The sequence below is a fragment of the Cricetulus griseus genome, chromosome 2 (genome assembly GCF_003668045.3).
Source record: "Cricetulus griseus strain 17A/GY chromosome 2, alternate assembly CriGri-PICRH-1.0, whole genome shotgun sequence".
Classification (NCBI taxonomy): domain Eukaryota; kingdom Metazoa; phylum Chordata; class Mammalia; order Rodentia; family Cricetidae; genus Cricetulus; species Cricetulus griseus.
In genome coordinates this window covers 373594111-373617634 of record NC_048595.1, presented here as the reverse complement: position 1 = coordinate 373617634, position 23524 = coordinate 373594111, and the positions used below count along the sequence as shown (strand labels likewise).

At 52.4% G+C, this 23524-nt stretch overlaps 2 protein-coding genes across 8 annotated transcripts in view; one reads left to right on the top strand and one right to left on the bottom strand.

Moving 5' to 3' along the window:
• The window catches only part of Oplah (5-oxoprolinase, ATP-hydrolysing), a 34285-nt gene extending 13040 nt beyond the window's left edge, over positions 1 to 21245 (top strand). For 2 of the 7 annotated variants that reach the window (XM_027404182.2, XM_027404180.2), the window contains exons 2-27: positions 11052 to 11275; positions 11351 to 11542; positions 12001 to 12100; positions 12177 to 12300; positions 12405 to 12600; positions 12682 to 12847; positions 12942 to 13080; positions 14139 to 14206; positions 14368 to 14633; positions 14770 to 14882; positions 14970 to 15140; positions 15324 to 15461; positions 15548 to 15686; positions 15821 to 15933; positions 16117 to 16268; positions 16907 to 17067; positions 17159 to 17260; positions 17342 to 17516; positions 19274 to 19458; positions 19562 to 19708; positions 19795 to 19929; positions 20075 to 20224; positions 20315 to 20472; positions 20556 to 20716; positions 20835 to 20932; positions 21057 to 21245. In XM_027404182.2, coding sequence (XP_027259983.1) covers positions 11105 to 11275; positions 11351 to 11542; positions 12001 to 12100; positions 12177 to 12300; positions 12405 to 12600; positions 12682 to 12847; positions 12942 to 13080; positions 14139 to 14206; positions 14368 to 14633; positions 14770 to 14882; positions 14970 to 15140; positions 15324 to 15461; positions 15548 to 15686; positions 15821 to 15933; positions 16117 to 16268; positions 16907 to 17067; positions 17159 to 17260; positions 17342 to 17516; positions 19274 to 19458; positions 19562 to 19708; positions 19795 to 19929; positions 20075 to 20224; positions 20315 to 20472; positions 20556 to 20716; positions 20835 to 20932; positions 21057 to 21203 — 3867 coding nt within the window. In that variant the 5' untranslated portion in view covers positions 11052 to 11104 and the 3' untranslated portion in view covers positions 21204 to 21245. Of the gene's footprint in view, positions 1 to 7592; positions 7763 to 8659; positions 8953 to 11051; positions 11276 to 11350; positions 11543 to 12000; positions 12101 to 12176; positions 12301 to 12404; positions 12601 to 12681; positions 12848 to 12941; positions 13081 to 14138; positions 14207 to 14367; positions 14634 to 14769; positions 14883 to 14969; positions 15141 to 15323; positions 15462 to 15547; positions 15687 to 15820; positions 15934 to 16116; positions 16269 to 16906; positions 17068 to 17158; positions 17261 to 17341; positions 17517 to 19273; positions 19459 to 19561; positions 19709 to 19794; positions 19930 to 20074; positions 20225 to 20314; positions 20473 to 20555; positions 20717 to 20834; positions 20933 to 21056 lie in introns of those variants that run through there. The other 5 variants (XM_027404177.2, XM_027404176.2, XM_027404175.2 and 2 more) reach the window with 5 other exon arrangements.
• A 55-nt stretch (positions 21246 to 21300) lies between these two features.
• On the bottom strand, positions 21301 to 23377 carry LOC100756855. Its single transcript, XM_027404263.2, has 7 exons — positions 22508 to 23377; positions 22344 to 22416; positions 21989 to 22129; positions 21830 to 21919; positions 21681 to 21744; positions 21469 to 21604; positions 21301 to 21390 (listed from the first exon to the last, which is right to left on the bottom strand). The coding sequence occupies exons 1-7, from the start codon at positions 23375 to 23377 to the stop codon at positions 21301 to 21303; spliced, it is 1464 nt and encodes a 487-aa protein (XP_027260064.1).
• Positions 23378 to 23524: the final 147 nt, after the last annotated feature.

Below are 23524 nucleotides of genomic sequence, written 5' to 3'. Positions count from 1 at the left end.
TCTTTCATTCTATATGTCCTTCTCCGTGGTTGCCTGGCTGGCTGGCCCTGGGCATCTCCCTTTTTTTCTCCCTCGTTCTCTTCTCCCCATTCTCCATTCCTCTTTCTTCTCTCTCTTCTCCTGAGCCTAGATTCCTCCTCCTATTTATTCTCTCTGCCCTCCAGCCCCATCAATCCCTCCACTACCTAGCTATTGGCTATTGGGCTTTTTATTAGACCAATCAATTTGCCTTCAATTGCAGGCAAAATGAAACAGCAACACACTTTTACATAGTTAAAAAATGCAGCATAAGGCTGGGCAGTGGTGGCCCAGGCCTTTAATCCCAGCACTCGGGAAGCAGAGACAGGCGGATTTCTGTAAATTTGAGGCCAGCCAGGGCTCTAAAGCTACACAGAGAAACCCTGTCTCGAAAAACAAACAAACAAACAAACAAAAAAGCAGCATAAACAAATGAAACACACCTTTACATAGTTAAAGTAATATTCTGCAACATAAACAGATATAACATGTATTTTCATAGTTAAGTAATATTCCACAACAATCTTCTTGCTGTCCTGAGGTAAGCAGTTCCTTTTACAGGTGCTTCCACAAGGTCTCCTTGTCATGTACTAAAGCCTCCAAATTGTGAGTCAAAAGAAACTTTTCTTCCTGATAGTTGATACTGATGGAGAGATGGCTCAGAGGTTAAGAGCACTGGCTGCTCTTTCATAGGTCCTGAGTTCAATTCCCAGCAACCACCTGGTGGCTCAACCATCTGTAATGAGATCTGTTGCCCTCTTCTGGCGTGCAGGCATGTATACAGACAGAACACTGTATACATAATAAATAAATCTTTATAAAAAAAAGTTGATTATCTCAGGAATTCCCTCACAGAGATAGAAAGCTAACACACTAGTACATGGTCACTATTCCTGCCTCCGCATTGTGCTGTTCAGAGGCCTCTCTGTAAGCAATGCTTTGACCCTTTGCTGAGTCCAGACGCTGGGCCCCTCCAGAGGCACTTACTACTGCTCTTTTTTTCTGCTACAGGAGTTCAGTTATAATGATTCTTTGCATGCGCCATCTCTTGTCGAAAACTTAGGTACTTGGCAGCAACTTTGCATAATGATTGGCCAGGTTCTTGGACTTGTCCATTTTTTAGTTCTGTAAGGTCCACTTCCTTCACTGTATATGGTGTCTGATGTCACTGCTTGGTGCCCCCCCCAGTATTTAGGAAGCTAGAAATTCCACCTGGGACAGCACATTGGTGCTCACCCACTGATGGTCAAAGGTTGTGCTTAAGCTCCTGGGTAAAGAAGGCTCCCATGTTTTGCCAGGGATCTGTGTGGTTATTGCCCTACATGTAGGCAGTGTAGACAGTGTCAGGGACCAAGTCATGGCCCCAAAGTTATCTAGCTCTGAATTCTGAATTACAGCCGTTGGGGACTCCCACTTTATTACCTTGCACATTTTTTTTTTTTTTTCCGAGACAGGGTTTCTCTGTGTAACTTTGGAGCCTATCCTGGAAGTCGCGCTGGAGACCAGGCTGGCCTCGAACTCACAGAGATCCGCCTACCTCTGCCTCCCGTGCGTGCGCTGGGATTAAAGGCGTGCGCCAGCAACACCCGGATTTTACCTTGCATATCTTAAGATGGGGCAATGGCCCTTAATTATGGGGAAGGGGGATAGAAAGCACACTGATAAAAGGGGCAGGGGAGCAATTTGACCCCAGGAAAGGAGGCAGGCTTTAAAATGCTATGTGTAGAAATGAACCCACACATGACTGTGTAAAAGACAAACATAAGGGGGAGTAGCCCTGTGGTGGTTGCTGTGCACACCGTTAATGCCAGTACTCGGGGAGGCAGAGGCAGGCAGATCTGAGAATTTGAGGCCAGCCTGGTTTATAGAGTGAGTTCACTCTAGTTAGTGAGTCTAGTTAGTGCTGCCCATGTGTTTATGGTATAAGGTCATCCACTAGACCACGGGCACCTTCTAGTGGCCACATCTCCAAAGGCTCTCCTCCCTCAGCAGTCACCAGCTGTAAGTGTTTCTTCAGCTGGGGTGGGGCCTGAGATCCCCTCCCCCATCCTCGCTGGAATGGATCCCACAGCAAACCAGAGCTGCTGCGGGCTCATGAGTGCAGAGGCCATAGCGTGTGGACAAGACCGTTTTACCTCAGTCTTCCCTGAACTCTAGCTCCTATATTCTTTCTGCAAGTCCTCCAAAGTGTCATGCTGGAACAGGGAATGACACGTTTGTTTCTCATTTATGGTGGAGTGCTCACAACCACTGATTCTCAGCACTTTGACCAGAGTTTGTTCTCTCTCTCCATTGAAGTTAATTTGTCAGACTTGGTAGCAAGCACCTTTATTTATTAAGCTATTTTGCTGACTCCATATTACCAGCTTTTTTGTTTGTTTTTGTTTTTTGAGACAAAGTATCTCTGTAGCTTTGGAGCCTGTCCTGTCCTGGAACTAGCTCTGTAGAGCAGGCCGGCCTCAAAATCCGCTGCCTCTGTCTCCAGAGTGCTGGGATTAAAGATGAAGGGACCAGCTCCCCATTTTGGCAGCCATAACAGCCGAACACGTATTTGTTTGACCTTGTCTTAGTCACTAAGATCAGATGCCTGCCCCTTTCAGCAGCCATGACAGTAACACGTGCTTTTCTGACCTTGCCTTGGTCACTAGAGGTTAGGTGCCTGCCTTGTGGCAAGGAACCAATCAGAAGTTAGCTGGTTGAGCTATGCTTTATGGCTCTAGGTGTGCTTTATGGACAAATGCACAGCAATGACACACAGAACATAGCAACCACCCTGGGAGGGCCTATAGGCCATAACAACCAGTTGGCCAATAAACACAGGGCAAGCCCTCCAAGCCTGAGCCTGTGCGTACCCCTAGACACTCCCCTTATGCTGCCCTACAAGATCTATATGCAGCCCCTTCGAGCTGTCTTTGCTAGCCATCTGCCATGTCCGGTGGGTGAAAGACCCGAGCTAACATGGTGTTAGCTCGTTAAACAACAATAAAGCCTCATGCAGTTTGCAGCAAGCTTTCGAATCTGCCTGGTGATTGGGGTGACTGAGGTCCTGGGCTGAGACCCGGGAGGCCTGAGTTTTCGGGGGTCTAACAAAGGCATGTACCACTGCCCAGCTATATTACCAGCTTTTTTTTTTTTTTTTTTTTTTGGTTTTTCAAGACAGGGTTTCTCTGTGGCTTTGGAGGCTGTCCTGGAACTAGCTCTTGTAGACCAGGCTGGTCTTGAACTCACAGAGATCCACCTGCCTCTGCCTCCCGAGTGCTGGGATTAAAGGTGTGTGCCACCACTGCCTGGTTTATATTATCAGCTTTTAAAAGGCATTTTACAGGCTTGTTTAAACAGGCATTTCCCTTAGGTGGGCAGTGGTGGCACACACCTTTAATCACAGAATTCTGGAGTTTACATCTCTGAGTTCAAGGCCAGCCTGGGCTACACAGTGAGTTCCTCATAGCCAGACTACACAGTACAACAAAACAAAAACCACAGACATTTCTCTATTTCTTTCCTTTTTTTTTTTTTTTCCTTTTGTTTGAGACAGGATTTCCCTGTGTAGCTTTGGCTGGCCTGGACCTCAAACCAGTATGACCTCAAATTCAAAGAGGTCAACCAACTTGTCTCAGCCTCCAGAGCACCGAGCTTTAAGGTGTGCACCAGTCCTGGACTTAAACAGATAGTTCTTAAATGGCAAATGTCAGGTCCAAAGGAAACTCCATTTCCCCAATTCTGGCAGTTAGAAAAAAGCCAGAATTCCTCAGGAATTTGTCAAGCTGAGTCTTCTCTACCAATAAGAGCCATTTTCCTTATTACTGGCAGAAGGGACAAGTGACTATGTGTGGGGCCTATTGGTGCCAAAGTACCCCCGCTGGCCTCCAGTTTCTCTCAGTACCACAAGTACCTGTTACACATTTCAGAGTTTATCTAACATCCAGCTATCTCACCTCCTCCCCTACCCTAAACTTCCCTGGCTCACAGGCTCCACCCCCTCCCCCATCCCAGCTACTCATTTGTCTTGTAACCCTGCTGTTTCAGCTATGTTCCTTCTTTTGCCTGCAGCTTCCTGTCTTCCTCCTCCTCCTTTTTCTGCTCTCCTGAGCCCCTCCTCTCCCACCTCTGCTCTGCTCCTGCCTCACTCATGGCCAGGTGCCTGCTGCTGGCAATGCTCAGGCTACTATTTTCTCCTTCTGCTCTGGACTCTTCCAGATGTCTCAGGCTGTTCTCTTCCTCACATCTACAATAAAAACCTTCCCATCGGGTGGGCAATGGTGTTTTTAAAATCCCAGCACTCAGGAGGCAGAGGCAAGCAGATCTCTTGTGAGTTTGAGGCTAGCCTGTTCTACAGAACTAGTTCCAGGACAGCCAAGGGCTACACAAAGAAAACCTATCTCAAAAAACGAAAACAAACAAAACTTTCCCCTTCACCATACCATGGAGCAGTCATATAATCAGTTCGAACAGCTAATATGTATATTAATACGCAGAAGTGAGAGTGTAACCTAAAAGTTAAAGCAAAGGAGACAGATGTAAAGTGAAGGCAGAGATATCAAGCTCTTTCCTGTTTTAAGTTCCCCATTGGGAATCTACAGCGCTAAGGGAAGAGCCCATGCTTTTTAGCAAAAAGTGTTAGACCCCCCCCCCGAAAACTCAAGTATCCGGGGTCTCAGGCCAGGTTCGCGGTCACCCCAATCACCAGGCGGATTCGAGAGCTTGCTGCAAACTGCACGAGGCTTTATTGTAATTTAACGAACTAACCCCATGTTAGCTCGGGTCTTTCACCCACCCGCCATGGCAGACAGCTAGAAAAGACGGCTCCTAAGGTCTCCCCAAAGATCTTATAGGGCAGCGTAAGGGGAGTGTCTAGGGGTACGCACAGGCTCAGGATTGGTGTGCTTCCAGGCTTGGAGGGCTTGCCCTGTGTTGATTGGTCAACTGGTTGTTATGGCCCATAGGCCCTCCCAGGGTGGTTGCTATGCTCTCTACGTCATTGCTGTGCGCTTGTCCGTAAAGCACACCCAGGGTCGTAAAGCATAGCGCCACCAGCTAACTTCCGATTGGTTCCTTGTCACGAGACAGGCATCTGACCTCTACGTGACCAAGGTAGGTTTATGGCAAGCACGTGTTCGGCTGTTATGGCTGCCAAAAGGGAAGCTGGTTCCTTCATTAGCAAACAACAAAACAAAACAAAAAAAACCACAAACAAACAAACAAACACGGGGTGGGGGACTCTGAGACTTTGTGACAAATTCAACATATTCGGTGGTTCACAGCTGTCACTAGTATTCTGCTTGCTCAGGAATGGTACAACTTTGTGTCCTGGATGCTTGGGGTACAGAATGACTCTGAAATCTCTTCTGTAGAAAACTTGAGATGTTTCTCACAGCATTTTTCAGCTTTAGGGTTGGTGGATATACACAGCAAGCTTACTGGTACATTCCAAGAGCTTTACCTAATCATTATTAGGATGTTAGCTCAGATATAGAGATGGGTCTAAGACAGCCCGGGGGCATTTGGCTCTCCATCTGCTGCATTCCATCTCCCCCCACTCACGAAGTTCTAATCAGACAAAAATGTCTCTTCTGTGGCTGTGGCTTCTTCAGAGAACACGCGTGGCTATCAGCAGGGCTTTTTTCAATTCTCTGAACCTGATTTTGTTACATTTCTAACTGGCTTGTCACTTCTCTGCTGATGGCTCTTCCTTGAGGTTGTCATTATCTTCCAGCCTGAGTTTTTCCAGTCTTACCTTCCAAATAAAGACAGAGTTCAGCAGCCTGGGTAGAGTAGCTTCCATGCTCCCCTTTGCCCTAGGAGGGTCTGCCTTCACAGAGTGAGGCCCCTGTTCCTACTCCATAAGAGGTGGTAAGGATGGTAGGCCTCATCATTTCTGCTCTTCTTTACCAGAGCAGAACTGCTTCCCTTACCCTGGGGGCAGAAGAAGAGCTCCTGCAAGCTTCCATAATTCAGACCAAGGACCAGCTCTCACAAGATCTTAATAATGCTTTTTGCTTTGTTGGGTGACCTTGGCCACACAGTGAAAGGGTGTCAAGGTCAAGGCCTGGAGCATGCCTACCATGGTCTGCCCACATCCTCTAGTTCTACATCAGCAGTTCAGAGTCCGGCAAACGAAAACTGACCTCCCCGGCTGAGGCAGGGGCAGGAGGCCCATGGGAAAGACAAGCAATGTTGGCTGCCATCTGTGTCATAGTAGCCAAGCTGAGGCCACTGCCTGGCTTTCCCTGCAAAGCTGGGAGGAGTTGGTTCTGCCTGCAGTGAGGGTCCCGGAAACTTAGAGGTGCAAAATTGAAGAGAACCCACCCAGTGTTCCCCAACTAGTTTCAATTCATGGACTCTGCAATACAAAAATGAACATGTCAGCTGGACATTTCAGGAAGACCTGTAAATCTAGCACTGGGAGATGGAGATAGGAGATCACTTGAGCTCAGTGTTAAGTCTCAAAACCTGGGACAAATGGCTGAGGTGCCTATTTAACATATCAAAGCAGACCTGGCCAGACATTTTGGTTACCCACACCTTTTTGTACCTTTGGCCTCCTGGCTGCTACTGTTGTGCCCAAATTCGGAATCCCCAAATCACCAAGTGCCCCATTTTGATGCAAAAGCAATGAGTCTTTTATTGCAATTGTTTAATGAGCTAACCCCATGTTAGCTCAGGTCTTTCATCCAACCACCATGGTGGATGGCTGGGAAAGACACTGAGAAGCTGTTAGACCCCCCGAAAACTCAAGTATCCGGGGTCTCAGGCCAGGTTCGCGGTCACCCCAATCACCAGGCGGATTCGAGAGCTTGCTGCAAACTGCACGAGGCTTTATTGTAATTTAACGAGCTAACCCTATGTTAGCTCGGGTCTTTCACCCACCTGCCATGGCAGACGGCTAGAAAAGACGGCTCCTTGGGTCTCCCAAAAGATCTTATAGGGCAGCGTAAGGGGAGTGTCTAGGGGTATGCACAGGCTTACGCACAGGCTCACGATTGGTGTGCTTCCAGGCTTGGAGGGCTTGCCCTGTGTTGATTGGTCAACTGGTTGTTATGGCCCATAGGCCCTCCCAGGGTGGTTGCTATGCTCTCTACATCATTGCTGTGTGTTTGTCTGTAAAGCACACCCAGGGTCGTAAAGCATAGCGCCACCAGCTAACTTCTGATTGGTTCCTTGTCACGAGGCAGGCATCTGACTTTCTAGTGACTAACTTCTGATGGGTTCCTTGTCACACGACAGGCATCTGACCTCTAAGTGACCAAGGCAGGTTTATGGCAAGCACGTGTTCGGCTGTTATGGCTGCCAAAAGGGAAGCCGGTTCCTTCAAAGCCACAGGATAGAGATCTTATAGGGCAGCGTAAGGGGAGCGTCTAGGGGAACGCACAGGCTCAGGATTGGTGTGCCTCCAGGCTTGGAGGACTTGCCCTGTGTTGATTGGTCAACTGGTTGTTATAGCCCATAGGCCCTCCCAGGGCACTCTGCACATCATTGCTGTGCACTTGTCCGTAAAGCACACCCAGAGCCGGAAAGCATAGCACCACCAGCTAACTTCTGATTGGTTCCTTGCCGAGAGGCAGGCATCTGACCTCCCAGTGACCAAGGCAAGGTCAGGCATGCACGTTAGGCTGTTATGGCTGCCGAAATGGAGAGCTGGTCCCTTCACAACAACAACAACAAAAAGAAAAGGATAGAAAGTTAAAATAAGACAGACTGGATGGAAGAAAGTCCTTTGTAAAATGCAAATCCATTGTCATTGTGGGTAAGATCACTACTGCTTGGTCCAGTTCTTTGCCACCAGCCCTTTCCATGCAGCCATTAAGTTCATCAATTTACTAAGGCTGTACCTGCCCTGGTCACTACTGTTATTGTTTTGTTTAAAAAGAAGAAAAGAGAAATTGCTGAGACAGACATATTGACTATAAGTTTATTATAAGGCACAGCAGAATGGGGAGACTAAGAAGAGGAACAGGGTAAATGGCTGACCGCCATGGCCGGTCGCCATAGAGAGACAGAGCAGGGAACAGAGAGAGGGGAACAGAGCGCACAGAGAGTGGGACAGGAACACAGAGAGAGATCGCGTAAAGGGGCAGGGGCCTATCTTTTAAAGGGGTCCTCTGCACCTGCGTGCAGACTTCTTTCCCATGGAACCTTGGGCTGACCAGGGTATTGCCTGAGTGGATTTCACCAGGTAACGGGCAGGCCAGCAAAATGCCTGAACCTTTCAACTACTATCCAGTTCCATCTATCATGAGACCAGACACAACCCCACCCTTGCAGGGTAGCTCCAACACCCACCCTCCCTTACCTCCTTTGATTCTGCACCACCACCCGACTCAGATATCACACCTACTTGCACAGATCTATAATCTTACATGGAGGTCAAGGGGCTGTAGCTAGTGCCAGTGTCAGGTGGGTGGTAGAGATGCCTGAATTATTCCCCGTAACACACTTAAGCTGGATTGGGGTCAGAGAAGCTTCTATCTTCCAGAGAGAACTTACTTAATAAAGAAATCCAAAGACCCGTGGCAGTGTCTGGCTCTGTTGGTCCAAGCTTCAGAGACAGAAATCAGATGAGACCCAGTGCAGACAGGAAGAGTGGGCCTTGTTAGTCTTGGAATGCAGAGGTGGGGGTCAGATGCTGACCTCACAATGGCAGACTACCTTTCTTGGCCAGCCCACTGACCACTGGGCAGCTGCTGTGCCTGCTCCTGGGCATGTCCCTTCTCAGCAGCTATGAAGGCCTGCGACAGGAGATCCAACGACTGGCACAGGAGAATGAAGAGCTACGGCGGCTGGTACAGCTCATCCAAGAGAACCAAGAGCTGAAGCTAGTCCTTCGGAGCAGGGGCAGCAGCCTGGGCTTCTGTAGCTCCAACTTCCTGGCAGAAGTGACTGCCAATCCCCGGTTGCCCAGGCGTAAAACAATCAAATTCAAGGATGCTGAGAGAGGTGAGCCACAGGCATCTTTTAGAACTCTCTCGTCCAGTGTGTGCACACAAGTTCCCTGTTGGGTGCTGGTGGTAGGTAGAGTGAGATGGAGCCAACCCAGGCAAGAGGGTGGAGTGAACTCTTGGAAGGCCATGCAGGAGAAAGGAGATGACTCCTCTGAGAAAGTGACATCAAGCAGAGTTGGAACTAAGTAAGAGTCATGAGGGTGGGGAAAAGCTTTCCAAGCTAAGGGAACCATTAGTGCAAATCCCTAAGGTGGCAGCCAGTTGGCTGTAAGGTTGATGCAGAGGAAAGAGGGTACCAGATTATTTTAGGGCAGAGGGAGTTTGAGGGAAGACTGTCTCCTGGTTCTGGGTATCCTTTCTCTCCTTCCCTCCCTCTTCCCCCCCCCCCACACTTACATACACTTTTTCTGTACATGCTAGGAATAGAATTCAGGGCCTCTTGTATACTAAACAAGTAGTCTACCACTCAGACTTCTTTATTTTTTGTCTTGAAAGAAAAGTCTTGAGTGGTGGCGGTGCACACCTTTAATCACAGCACTCGGGAGGTAGAGGCAGGTAGATCTCTGTGAGTTCAAGGCCAGCCTGGTCTACAGAGTGAGTTCCAGGACAGGCTCTAAAGTTACACAGAGAAATCCTGCCTCAGAAAAAAAATCAAAAAACAAAAAGTATAGAGATGCTGGCCTAGAGAGAAGGATCTGCTTTGCTGGGACTAAAACCCCATGAAGGAACAACAAAACAAGAAAACAACCCTGGTTCTCCTTGCTTATAAGCTCAGATTGTCCTGGGTCTTCCTCTGTCAGTGCACTTTCTCCTCCTTAGAGTTAGGCATAGACAGACAGGAGAATAGAGGCCATGGATAAGTCATTCTGCCTTCCTGGGGGGGGGGGGCAGGGGAGGGGGAACACACCAGCTGTGTGCTGGTTTCACTACAGGAGATTTAGGCATACTGAACAATTTTTGCCCTGTGGAGTTGGCCGCGGGATGTGTGCAGAGGCCTCTTTTTCGTCGTGCGGCTTCTCAAGCTGAAATAGGATTTTCCCGGAGGCAGGAGGCCCTTTTAGATCCTCCTATCTTCCATTGTTCCTTGCCAGGCCCTTTCCACCCACCCCATCTCCTGCATCGGGTCCTCCCACGCCGGGGAGCAGTCTTGATAGTCTGAGTACATCAAATACTGTTACTTTAGGGCGCAACCAGTTACATAGAGACCTGAAGGTGGGTGTCAAGGGAGCCCATGCTCGGCGAACCAGAACATGTAGAGACGTACAGCAGCTCCCAGAACCAAGGTGCCCTTGAGCCAAAGCGCTCGGTCCGCCCTAGCAGGCAGGGCCACTCAGTCTCTCAATCAGTGGATCGCCCTGGGCAAAGGAGGAGGTGCTCATGCCGGCCCGCACTTACGTAACCTGAAGGGCTAGGCAAGCCAAGCTTGTGTGTGTGTTGGGGGCGGGGGAGGGGGGGTGTCTGGGTCTACAGGCCCCTCCCGGAGGTGGGGCAGGGCTCAGGGCCTGGGGGAAGCACAGCAGGAGAACACAAACTGAGACTCTGAGCGGATTGTGCAGGTGGAGGTCTGTGCTACCGCCTTCTCTACTTCCCACTTGGGGCTCTGCTGTTCCTAGTTTCCTGTCTCCCGTCTCCCCACCGTTGTACCGGTTTTGTAGGGTTCCAGTGGTCCTAAGGCCTTGGCCTGGAAGCTTGAGCAAAGCGGGAAGTGGAGCTATTTCTTACCTTCACACTCCAACTCAGGTGCCTTTTCTTGTTGAAAGAACCCGGGCTCTGCCAACATAAAAGGGCTCCAGGATCAGAGGCCCTTCTACCTCTACTCCAGGACCTGGCTTTCCATCGGCACCAGGACTCTCAGCCTGTGCTGTGAGGGCACGGAACTGGCAGATGGCCTTGCCTGGCTCTGACTTCACTCAAGCCACCCTGTGACCTGGTCCTGCAGCTCCTACCAAACCCAGAACTGCTCTGGCTCTTCCCCAGAGCACCTCCTAGAATCAGAATCCACCTCCTTGCCATACTAGCCTTTGTTTCGAAACCAGACCTCCTCAGGCATAAACCCAGACTCCCTACCCGCTACTGACTGGCTCCTCTGTTCAGTTCTCCCAGGATTACCAACTGAAGAGCCGCTGCTGGACTCCAGCCCCAACATCATGGGCAGCCCAGAAGGGCGCTTCCATTTTGCCATCGACCGGGGTGGCACCTTCACAGATGTGTTTGCCCAGTGCCCGGGAGGGCATGTGCGTGTCCTGAAGCTGCTCTCAGAGGATCCTGCCAACTATGCAGATGCACCCACAGAGGGCATCCGCCGCATCCTGGAGCAGGTGGGTCAGGGCAAACGTCACGGTGAGTGAGGGAGACCCGAGCCTAAGGTCTCATTCTCACCATGTGGTCCCCAGGAGGGAGGTGTGTTGCTGCCTCGAGACCGACCTCTAGACACGAGTCGCATTGCCAGCATCCGCATGGGCACCACAGTGGCTACCAATGCATTGTTGGAACGACGGGGGGAACGGGTGGCACTGCTCGTGACTCGGGGTTTCCGAGACCTGCTGCATATTGGCACCCAGGCCCGGCCAGACCTCTTTGACCTGGTGAGCTCTCCCATGCCAACTGGCTGTTAGGTGAACTTGTGCACTGCTCTCCCTTTCCCAGCTAAGGCCTTGTGGGGAGGGCTGTGAAGCAATGATGGCTAATTCCACTGGATGGTAGGCATAAAGTAAACTGAGCACTGCTTGCAGGACTCTGTGTCCCCAAACCTTCCAAGCAGGCACGTGGTACTCTGCCAGTCCAAGCCAGCACTGTTCAGGATGAGGGGTTGGAGACTTCACCTTTGGATTCCTGAAAAAAGCTGCCCTCTGGGGGTAGGGTGGTTGGTTCCATCCCACTTAAGTGCCTGGTTGCAGAGAGAAGCCTGGATGGGTCTTGCTGGGCCATTTTGACTATCTCTTCACTTTTTGGGACTCATCCCCTTGCCTGCACTGCCCCACCCACTCAGGACCCCATAAAACCCTCAGGCCTGGCTCTCTTCTAAGCTTCTGCCTGCCCTCAGGCTGTGCCCATGCCAGAGGTACTGTATGAGGAGGTGCTGGAGGTGGAGGAGCGAGTGGTGCTGTACCATGGAGAACCAGGTTCCGGGTCTCCTGTCAAAGGTGCGGATGGTGCTGGCAGCCTTTGTGAGGTTCTTGGGACAGGCAGATCCTAGCAACTTTTGAATGGCTCTTTTAGGCCGTACAGGGGACCTGCTGGAGATACAGCAGCCTGTGGATCTGGGAGCCCTGCGTGGGAAGCTGGAGGGGCTCCTCTCTCGGGGCATCCATAGTCTGGCAGTGGTGCTCATGCACTCTTACACGTGAGTGAGGGCTACACGGGCAAGGCCTGGCCCAGAGGAAAGCTGGAAGGGTGTTGTTGGGTGGGATGCACAGAGGCACAGAGCCCCCCGGGTTCCCGTTGTAGGTGGGCCCAGCACGAGCAGCAGGTGGGCGCACTGGCCCGGGATCTGGGCTTCACACATGTGTCCTTGTCCTCGGAAGCCATGCCCATGGTGCGTATTGTTCCTCGGGGGCACACGGCCTGTGCTGATGCTTACCTTACTCCCACTATCCAGCGTTATGTGCAGGGCTTCAGACGAGGCTTCCAGGGTCAGCTAAAGGTGAGGCCCGCTGACCACCCTGCCCCAGGCCCTGGCCCTCAACCTGCCTAGCACATCACTCTCCATTCTCCCCATTCACAGGATGTGCAAGTACTCTTCATGCGCTCTGATGGTGGCCTGGCTCCCATGGATGCCTTCAGTGGTTCCCGGGCTGTGCTTTCTGGCCCTGCTGGCGGTGTGGTGGGCTACTCAGCTACCACTTACCAGCTGGAAGGTGGTCAGCCTGTCATTGGCTTTGACATGGGAGGTATGAAGGCTAAAGCGGGTGTGTGAGGGAAGACTCAGCTGCCTAGCTGGGAAGGCAGGTCTTAGGTAACTCTTGGCATCGTATCCCCCATTAGGCACATCCACAGATGTGAGCCGCTATGCTGGAGAATTTGAGCATGTCTTTGAGGCTAGCACAGCTGGTGTCACCCTTCAGGCCCCCCAGCTGGATATCAACACAGTGGCAGCTGGTGGGGGTTCCCGCCTCTTCTTCAGGTCAGCACCCCCCACTTCTCTCTGTCTTAGTTTTTTGAGGCATGATTTCTCTGTGTAGCCCTGGCTGCCCTGGAACTCACTCTGTAGACCAGGATGACCTTGCACTCACAGAGATCCACCTGCCTCTGCCTCCCAAGTGCTGGGATTAAAGGTGTGCACCACCACTGCCCAGAAGCGCATATCCCTTTGTTAAGATAAATCTTTCCACCACCCGCTTGAGTTCTGCTCGCTACATTAAGGCCCCAGATAATACACAGAGACTTTAATTAGGTACAAATGCTGCTTGGCCAATGACTAGGATTTCTCATCTGCTAGCTCAGTCTTAATTATCATGAATCTATATATTTTATAAGACTTATCAGGGGCTAGAGAGATGGCTCAGTGGTTAAGAGCACTGACTGCTCTTCCAGATGCCCTGAGTTCAATTCCTGGTAACCACATGGTGGCTCACAACCACCTTGAATGAGATAGGGTACCCTCTGCTGTCGTGCAGACAGAAGACTGTATACATAATAAACAAAACCTTTTTTTTTTTTTTTTTGGTTTTTCGAGACAGGGTTTCTCTGTGGCTTTTGGAGACTGTCCTGGAACTAGCTCTTGTAGACCAGGCTGGTCTCGAACTCACAGAGATCCACCTGCCTCTGCCTTCCGAGTGCTGGGATTAAAGGCGTGCGCCACCAACGCCTGGCTAAATAAACAAAACCTTTAAAAAAAAAAAGACTTATCTTATTTAGGATGCCTTCCATTGGCGTCCTCATCCCATGATCACATGGTAACTCTGGAGGAAGAGAGAAGGGGCCCACTTCCTTCTTGCCCTTGTTTATATATGAGTCTCCCTGCCATGTCACTTCCTGCAGATCACTTCTTTACTACATTTCCCGGAATCCTCCTTGACTCCTAGTTCCGCCTAGCTTGCTGCCTCATTGACCAAACAGTACTTTATTCAACTATCAATAAGATGAACATACACAGAAGTACATTCCCCATCATCCCTTTAGTTGGGACTTCTCAGCTTTTTCATGCTCTCCACCTCTAATTCCAGTCCTTTATCTCCCAAGGTCTGGCCTCTTTGTGGTTGGGCCAGAGTCAGCAGGTGCTCACCCAGGTCCTGCCTGCTACCGCAAAGGTAAGAGCTAGCTGGCCTCTGCCCCACCAGGCCTTTCCTTCTCATGGTGCTCTAGGCCTATTCCACTCTTTCATCTCAGTCCTTGCTGCCCACATGTGGTTTGCTCCTCTAACCTCCAGCCCAAACGTTTAAGCACTGTGCACACTGTGCCTGCTTCCCAGGGGGTCCTGTGACAGTGACAGACGCTAATCTGGTCCTCGGTCGCCTACTGCCTGCCTCCTTCCCCTGCATTTTTGGACCTGGAGAAGACCAGCCACTGTCTCCGGAGGCATCCCGAAAAGCTCTAGAGGCTGTGGCCACTGAGATCAATAACTTCCTGACCAGTGGACCCTGCTCAGCTTCCCCGCTAAGTCTGGAGGAGGTGGCAATGGGGTTTGTGCGTGTTGCCAATGAAGCCATGTGCAGGCCTATCCGTGCTCTCACACAGGTAGACCCCCTTTGCCCACCGTCACCTGTTTGTCCTAGCCCTGCTTCCATACTCTTTCAGCCCAACAGGAATGGGATGGGGTGGAGGGCTGTCCAGGGTAGGAAAGACTACTTACTGACCCTTCTTGGATCACTAGGCACGAGGCCATGACCCCTCAGCCCACGTGCTGGCCTGCTTTGGAGGAGCTGGTGGACAGCATGCTTGTGCCATTGCCCGGGCCCTGGGTATGGACACTGTACATATTCACAGGTGGGTCTGCATATGGGTATGTGCCCTTAGTTGAGAGAGTTGGCTTTGAGGAGTGTCCCCACACTTCTGTGCCATCTGTCTCTGCAGGCATAGTGGGCTGCTGTCAGCACTGGGACTGGCCTTGGCAGATGTGGTTCATGAAGCACAAGAGCCCTGTTCCCTGTCTTACACACCTGAAACCTTTATACAACTGGACCAGAGGCTGAGCCACCTGGAGGAGCAGTGTGTGGAGGCCTTGCGGGCCCAGGGCTTCACTAGGTAGACTCATGGACCACTGACACAGGGCTGGCATTATCTCCACCACCCCTTTGGTGTGGTGTACCACTGGGTGTCTTCCCACATGTTCCTGGGTCTTCAGGGCAATGATTTCAGAGTGCCCGGGGAAGCAGGGCAGGCATCCTCAGAAGGCACTGGGTAAGTAGCCCAATCTGCTTCCTGCAGGTCTCAGATCAGCACTGAGGGCTTCCTGCATCTTCGTTACCAAGGCACTGATTGTGCTCTAATGGTGTCTGCCCAGCAGCACCCGGCCACAGCCCGCTCACCCCGTGCTGGCGACTTTGGAGCAGCCTTTGTTGAGAGGTATATGTGCCCTTCTGTGAGTCCAGCATCTGGCCTGCTGGTCTGGTTGCCTTGTTCTGATTGCTCCCTTGGATGGGTGGGTACAGGTACATGAGAGAGTTTGGCTTCGTCATTCCTGAGCGGCCAGTGGTGGTAGATGATGTGCGAGTGAGGGGAACTGGCCGTAGTGGACTTCGGCTGGAGGACACCCCCAAAGCCAAGAACGGCCCTCCTCGGGTGGACAAGGTTGGAGGCATTACTGTGCTGGTCCTCCTCCATCCTCAGGACCTGGGGACAAGTGCTGATGGGAGGCCTGGCCATGTTGAGGGGCCTCAGGGAAGATGGTCTAGGAGCCCAGCTCATTCCACACCCATCTGCAGGTGACCCAGTGCTACTTTGAGGGGGGTTATCAGGAGACCCCCGTGTACCTTTTAGGAGAGCTGGGCTATGGGCACCAGCTTCAGGGGCCCTGCCTTATTATCGACAACAACAGGTAAGCCTGGGTTGGGTATAGCCTTGGAGGGGCTACTGCAGGACCCTTCCCAGCTGATCCCTGGGCTCAGGGCTGCAGAGGCTCTGTCACTGGAGTATCTCCTGGCATGGAGTAGTGACATCCATGGTTGGGGGAAGGTTGTGGCCAGCCTTCTTGTAGCTCCTCTGTGTCCCCTGCTCCCAGCACCATCCTCGTAGAACCAGGTTGCCAAGCAGAGGTGACTGAGACGGGGGACATCCACATTTCTGTGGGAGCTGAGGCGCCTAGCATGGCCAGCACCAAGCTCGACCCCATCCAGCTGTCTATTTTCTCACACCGCTTCATGAGCATTGCTGGTGAGTGGACACTGCTGTCCTCTTTGAGCACTGGCATATATGATGTAGGACATGGTGGGGGGGTTGCATTCTGGACAAAAGTACAGACAAATGGGGTAGCATTGGCTCTTGTTACAAGAGGTAACCTGGTAAGTGTGCCAAGTGGAAAGGCAGGGCCCTTGCTGGTGGTGGGGTGAGCAGTATGGCCTTGGCTCTAAAATTGTACTCCGTGCAGCAAGAGCAGGCCTTGGACAGGGCAGGCACTTTCCTCTTCTCTTGAGGAGTCACGTGACCTTCAGCTATCTAGGGATAGGAAGCAGGCATGCATCCACTGTGAGCTCATCTGTTCACAGTCAGACCGTAGGCTTTTACAAGTTCAGGGGTCTAAGCTTGGGAATCAGGTTCTTGTTGCATCACTCAAGGATGATTGCAGAGAGATCCCAAGCAGGCTGGAAAGAGAATGCTCTTTTTATAAGATAACATACACCTGGCTGCAGCCTTCCTGCCTAAGAAGGTATGCAGCCACCTTGGTCTTCCTCGGGGGCACAGGAAAAGCTGCAGGTTTGAGCCCAGGAGGCCTTGACCCTGGAGGTCCTGTGCCTCTTTCTTGGAGCTATACTTGTGGATGATGGGGCCACCTGGTTACTCTGTGCCCCCAGAGCAGATGGGCCGAATCCTACAGCGCACAGCCATCTCCACCAACATCAAAGAACGCCTCGACTTTTCCTGTGCCCTCTTTGGGCCAGATGGGGGCCTGGTCTCCAATGCTCCCCACATTCCTGTGCACCTGGGCGCCATGCAGGAGACTGTTCAGTTCCAGGTGTGGTGACAGTGATATTTTCCTTTCTGTCTACACCCTTTCCCATGACTTCACTTTCCTTTTTCACTCTGTGTGTGTCTCCTGGTTTCAGATTCAGCACTTAGGAGCTGACCTCCATCCTGGTGACGTGCTGCTCAGCAACCATCCCAGTGCAGGGGGCAGCCATCTTCCAGACCTGACTGTTATCACACCGGTGGGTGAGGAGTACTACCTTGTATACTATCAGAAGGGCAGAGATTTCTAGTGCCACTGACAGTTGCTGTTCACCCCTTAGGTGTTTTGGCCAGGCCAGACACGGCCCGTGTTCTATGTGGCCAGCCGAGGGCACCATGCAGACATTGGAGGTATCACACCAGGCTCTATGCCTCCTCACTCTACCACACTGCAACAGGAGGGTGCCGTTTTTCTGTCCTTCAAACTGGTTCAGGGAGGCGTCTTCCAGGAAGAAGGTGAGCTGGAGAAGGGGCACAGTGAGAATTCAGCAGGCAAGGATGCATTGCTGCTATCAAGAGCCAGATTGGGCAGGATCCTGATATACAACTGATATATCCTGCTATATCAGCCCTGGCCTGCCTTGAGGCTTGGCAAAGACAAATGGTGACCACTCAGGGCAGTTGTAAATCATCTCAGATATGCAGAAGAGATGACTTATGTCTGGACCAAAGATGGTCTTCTGAAGATTTTGGGGTGGGGAGTTGGCCAAGACGCCCAAGGGGACAAAAGGTAGAAGACTTAGCTTTAAGGTTGACGACTGCTACATGCTACACTGAGTATTAAGGCTACAGGATCCCTGTCTGGGTTGGGTCTCAGTCACTGGGCAGTGGAGCAGTTGGAGCTATACTGGTCTGCTTGCACACCACCCTGAGGGTAGGCAGAAGGGTCAGATGTGACAGCTGTAGTCGCTTTCAAAGATGGTGGGTATCCAGGTGGTAGAGGGTGGGAGGGACTGTTTGGGAACTAAAGTGGTACTACCTGGAGATTGTAGAGTCAAGTTTAGATAGCTACAGATGGGGGCTCTGTATTGAGCAGCACAGACAGCCTGCAGGCAAGATGGAGGCACTGGAAAAGACAGCCCTGAAGTCATAGGTGTCTGAGAATGCAAAAAGAAATTCTGGAGTTGAGGTGATAAGGGCACAGTAGAGGTTTGAGGTCCGAGGGCCACTCTGAGTGCCACAGATATATAGGATAACCTTGATTGGGAGCTGAGGTGGATCATGGAGACACAAGTGTTAAACTTATGGCCGAGGGTACAAATGGCCAGTAGACATCAGAGAAGTCCATGACCAAGACTAGAAAGTGAGGGTTTCCCCTGGTGTGATATAGTCCCTGGGCTAGATAACACTGCTTACAGGAATGGGAAAGAAACCTTGCCTAGATGTAGGAAACTGCAGGAAGAGGACAGGAACACCAGGTGCCTAATTGGTTTTTTTGTTTTGTTTTTTGGTTTTTCGGGACAGTTTCTCTGTGGCTTTGGAGGCTGTCCTGGAGCTAGCTCTTGTAGACCAGGCTGGCATCGAACTCACAGAGATCTGCCTGCCTTTGCCTCCCGAGTGCTGAATCAAAGGCATGTGCCACTACCGCCCGGTGCCTAATTGTATTTTTTTGTGTGTGTGTGTTTCCCCAAGTGCATGTATGTGCACCACATGTATGCAAATGTCCTTGGAGACTGGAAGAGAGTATAAGATCCTCAGGAACTGGAGTTACAGGCAGTTAAGAGCCCCCTTGTGTGGGTGCTGGAAACTGATCCTGGATCTCTCAAAGAACATGGCTCCTTAACTGCTGAGCCATGTCCCTAGCCCTGTGGTGCCTTAAGTTCTAGGCTGCCAGTGGGAGTGGGAAGGACATGGGGCAAGCAGGACAAAGGTACGTGTGGTGTGTGTGAAGGAGGCTGGCTTTCCTGTGAGGTGTAGAGAGGGACCTAGAAAAGGCAGATGGATGAGCTTGCTAAAGGAATGAACCCACCCTCGCCCATGCCAGCTCCAGCTCCAGCGAAGTCACGGGCACTCTTGCCAAAGGTGCTCCAGATGCTGGGGTGCAGAAAAGGGCTCAGCAGAAGGATGGAGCCTACATCTTCAGAGTTCAGGAGTTTACAATAGGGGAGGTGGGAAGTCAATGGGGTGCTCCCAGTGCCCAGTGTGTGTTGAGGGTATGGAACAGGCAGGCACAGGCACCTCTTCCTCACTCAATTGTGACCCGGTCTATCCAGCGGTGACAGAGGCCCTGCGGGCACCGGGCAAGATCTCTGGCTGTAGTGGAACCAGGAACCTGCATGACAACCTGTCGGATCTTCGTGCCCAGGTGGCAGCCAACCAGAAGGGTATCCAGCTGGTGGGAGAGCTGATCGGGCAGTATGGCTTGGACGTGGTGCAGGCCTATATGGGCTATATTCAGGTGGGCCTGGGGATAGCATACATGGAGCAGTGTTGTGGCTGCTCCAAGGGAGCTGGGCCACCCTGCTTGATGGCATGGCTGGGCTGAACCTTATCCCTGGTAGGCAAACGCTGAACTAGCAGTTCGAGACATGCTTCGAGCTTTTGGAACCTCCCGGCAGGCCCGGGGCCTGCCCCTGGAGGTGTCTGCAGAGGATCATATGGATGACGGCTCTCCCATCCGTCTGCGTGTTCAGATCAACCTGAGTCAGGTTAGCATGTGAGGGAAGAGGGGAGGGCACTGGCCTCTGGGGTGTGGCTGGTTTCTGATAGCCACACCTTTCTTCCTCCTGGGTAGGGCAGTGCAGTATTTGACTTCAGTGGTTCTGGGTCTGAGGTGTTTGGCAATCTCAACGCCCCGCGGGCCATAACTCTGTCTGCTCTCATCTATTGCTTGCGTTCTCTAGTGGGCCGTGACATCCCACTTAACCAGGTTTGTATGGGTGTGCTGTGAGGTCAGCAGGTGGACCCCAAGTCTGAGGTCACCTGGGGATTGCCTGAAGACAAAGGCAGCTCAGTATTTTTATCTGAATCTTAGTGGTACCCAGCACTCATTAATCACCCTGTTCATTCACCAGGGTTGCCTTGCTCCTGTGCGTGTAGTAATTCCCAAAGGCTCCATCTTGGACCCATCCCCAGAGGCAGCAGTGGTGGGCGGCAACGTGCTCACATCTCAGCGAGTAGTGGACGTCATTCTGAAGGCTTTTGGGGCCTGTTCTGCCTCCCAGGTGTGGTGGAGCAAAGGTCTGGGAGTGCTGGAAAACAGGTTGTAGGGTGGATGCCTATATTAACAAAATACTGTTCCCTGCTTCTTTCAGGGCTGTATGAACAATGTGACCCTGGGCAATGCCCGTATGGGATACTATGAGACAGTGGCTGGTGGTACGGGCGCTGGACCTGGTTGGCATGGGCGCAGTGGTGTACACAGTCACATGACTAACACACGCATCACGGACCCGGAGATTCTGGAGAGCCGGTGAGCTGAGCAGTTGCAGTGGTAGGCAGGTGATCTGGGAGATGAGTCCGTGCTCATCTGGGCTGTGCCCTTCGCCTGCACAGGTACCCAGTTATCCTGCGTCGCTTTGAATTGAGACAAGGCTCTGGGGGCCGAGGCCGCTTCCGGGGAGGTGATGGTATAGTCCGAGAGCTGGTCTTTCGGGAAGAGGCGCTGCTGTCCGTGCTCACCGAGCGTCGGGCCTTCCAGCCTTACGGCCTCTACGGTGGGTGGCTCCCCAGCCCTTCCTGGCTTCTTTGCTCGCACCTCAGTGTCCCATCTCCCCATCTCCTGCCCTTACCTCCCTTGACCACCAGCTAGCTCCTTGTTTCCTCCTCCGGTAGGGGGAGAGCCTGGCGCCAGAGGCTTAAACCTCCTCATCAGAAAGGATGGGCGAACCGTGAATTTGGGTGGGAAGACCTCTGTGACCGTGTATCCCGGGGTAAGAGACACAGCCTGTGTGAACAGATATGCAAAATTTTAATTTGGTAGTGGCCTCTGTGATCCTGAATGATTGTCCTACCGAGACAAGGCCACACCTGTGTTGAACCTGCTCTTCTTCACAGGACATCTTCTGCCTTTACACCCCTGGCGGTGGGGGCTATGGAGACCCGGAGGACCCAGCGCCACCACCAGGCTCTCCCCCGCTATTTGCAGCCTTCCCAGAGCGCGGCAGTGTATATGAGTACCGCCGCGCCCAGGAAGCTGTGTGAGTGCCCCACAATAAAGACCTTGGAGTCGCATGGATATTGGGATCAGCTCCTCATGGTGGTCTTTCTCGCTAGTCATCCATTTGTCTGTGTGCCAGCATTAGTAGCACGAAACTTGAAGATTCAGGCCCACAGCTAAGTGGTCCGTGAGCCCCGCCAGTGCAGTACTGAAAGTCACCTGCTCCACCTCCTGCGGGACAGGAGTCAAATTGAGAACTGTTTTCAGTTTGAGCAAGCAAGCCCAGCTGCCCCCAGCTCAGGCACTTACTGGACGCAGGTGACTGTCAGGAATTCCACGGTACATGATATAGTCCAGGCGCCTGCCCTGCCAGGATTTACTGTAGTGACTTCCACTAAGGGGTCCTGCCAGGTAGAGGCGGCGCCCTTTTTCCTGCTCCAGGGCCCTAAGAGAGGGACAGAATCACTGAGGCTAGGCAAGTTCCTCCCAGCTGGCCCACTTAACAGTGCGGTTAGACTTACCTTCGTAACATTTCTGGGGAGCAGGCAATGGCGTGGTGTAGCGTGGAAGTGCTCAAAATCGTCCCTGTGGAGTCCGGGGAGAGCAGGATCAGTGACAGCCTTGTTGATATCCCACAGACCTGCTCTCCCCACCTTCACAGAAGCAGTACCCAAGGCCCAGGGCTGCTCTTGGCAGGTGCCTAGCCGGCAGGGGTCCTGAAAACAGCTGAAGAGTTTGTGTCCCTGCTCCTTTGTGTGATCTGTAGAAGAAAACTGTTCTTAGCAGGCAGAGCTGGGTCTCTGGGCTCCACCTAACCCCAGCTTCTCACCTAGTGAACTGTTGTCAAAATTTAGGTCTCCCAGGAGGACACTGAAGGCTACAGCCTCATCACTCTGGCGGCTCTCTGCCTCGAACTCCTCCACCCATTCCAGCAGTAGGGTCAGCTGTTTGCAGCGAACATGCCCATCTCCTAAGAGGAGAGTTGGGGTTGGTTTATCCCAGAGTGGGGATCCAAGACCATACCCTGTTCTGTAAACCCACCCAGGCATTTCTTGGGATGTCTGGGTTCAGAAATTAAGCATTGGGATGTAGGGACAAAAGTGTTGGTGAGGTTAGGGACCTACTGCCTTCACAGGAGAGAAGGGGGACTGCCCACATCCAACAACCCCTCCTGCAGAGCTCACCAACGGGTGCCTGCAAGTGTGTGCAATGAAGGTATCCCACGATACGACGCCCGTCCAGGATGCCCAGTTGTGCCTGCAACACCACACACAGTTCCAGCTCTCTTTGCTGGTTAGATCCACTGCCTACCCTCTCCCTAATAGGGCTCATTGCTGCCTGTTAATACCTGGGCGGATAGTAGACCTTTGGAGGCCAGGGCGTCCTCGCCACGAGCGTTAGGAAAGCAACGGAAGGTGGCACGCAGCAGCGGGTAGCGCGAGGCCAGTAGAAGCCCACTGCCCAGTACCTTGATGTATGGCCCAGGCACTAAGCCAAATGTGCCTACATCGTACAGCACTGGGCCTAGATTTGACACCAGGATGTGCACAAGACGACGAGCTGCGCGGAGATCGAACACTTCCTGTAGGCACACGAAGTCCAAACCCGTAGGTATTGTGGCACTCAGCACACCAGCAGGCACCCCAGGCAGCGACTGGCTGCATTCGGTAGCCCCATAGTGTGGCATTCGAAGGCTACCTAGCAGTGCGGTGGCAATGGCCTCCGAGCGCTGCTGGCTGTGCGACAGGTTGCTGAAGCGTGCCAGCCCATCAGGGAGCAGGCATAGATTGGCAGTGAAAAAGACAAAGCAGCGCACGCGTTCAGCAGGCGGGTGCCAGGGCTGTGGCCACACCCAGCAGGCCGGAGGAGGCTGGTAGCAGAAGGGGCGGCGCCAGACCTGTAGGGGCAGCCAGAGCACAAGGCCAAACAGTGCCAGGGGTAGGCCAACTACCACCACCAATAGCAACGCCGCCGCACTTCCTGCTAGGACTTTGAGCCACCCCAACCTGCTAGATCGTGCCATTGGTGCCCAGCAGCCCAGCAACTGGTCCAGAGACCAGTAGGCTGGGAAGAGCAGCATGCGGGATAAGCTGTAGAGGGCTTGTAGCACGGGGTGCGGGAAGGGTGAAGGCCTCAGAGCGTCGGGTGTCGGGGGCCAGTCGAGTGAGGGTTCATGGCGCACAGGGCTCCTTCGCCGCGAAACGTCAGCGAGATTCATTCCAGCCAGAGAGTTGAATCCTTAGAGTTCGCACGAGCAGCTGGAGGTCAAGACCAGGTGGCACAAACTGTGCGGGCAGCTAGTAAGGACCTGTGCCCCGGAGTCTGAGTTCTGGACATTGGCCCCACCCACTCATAACTTCTGTGA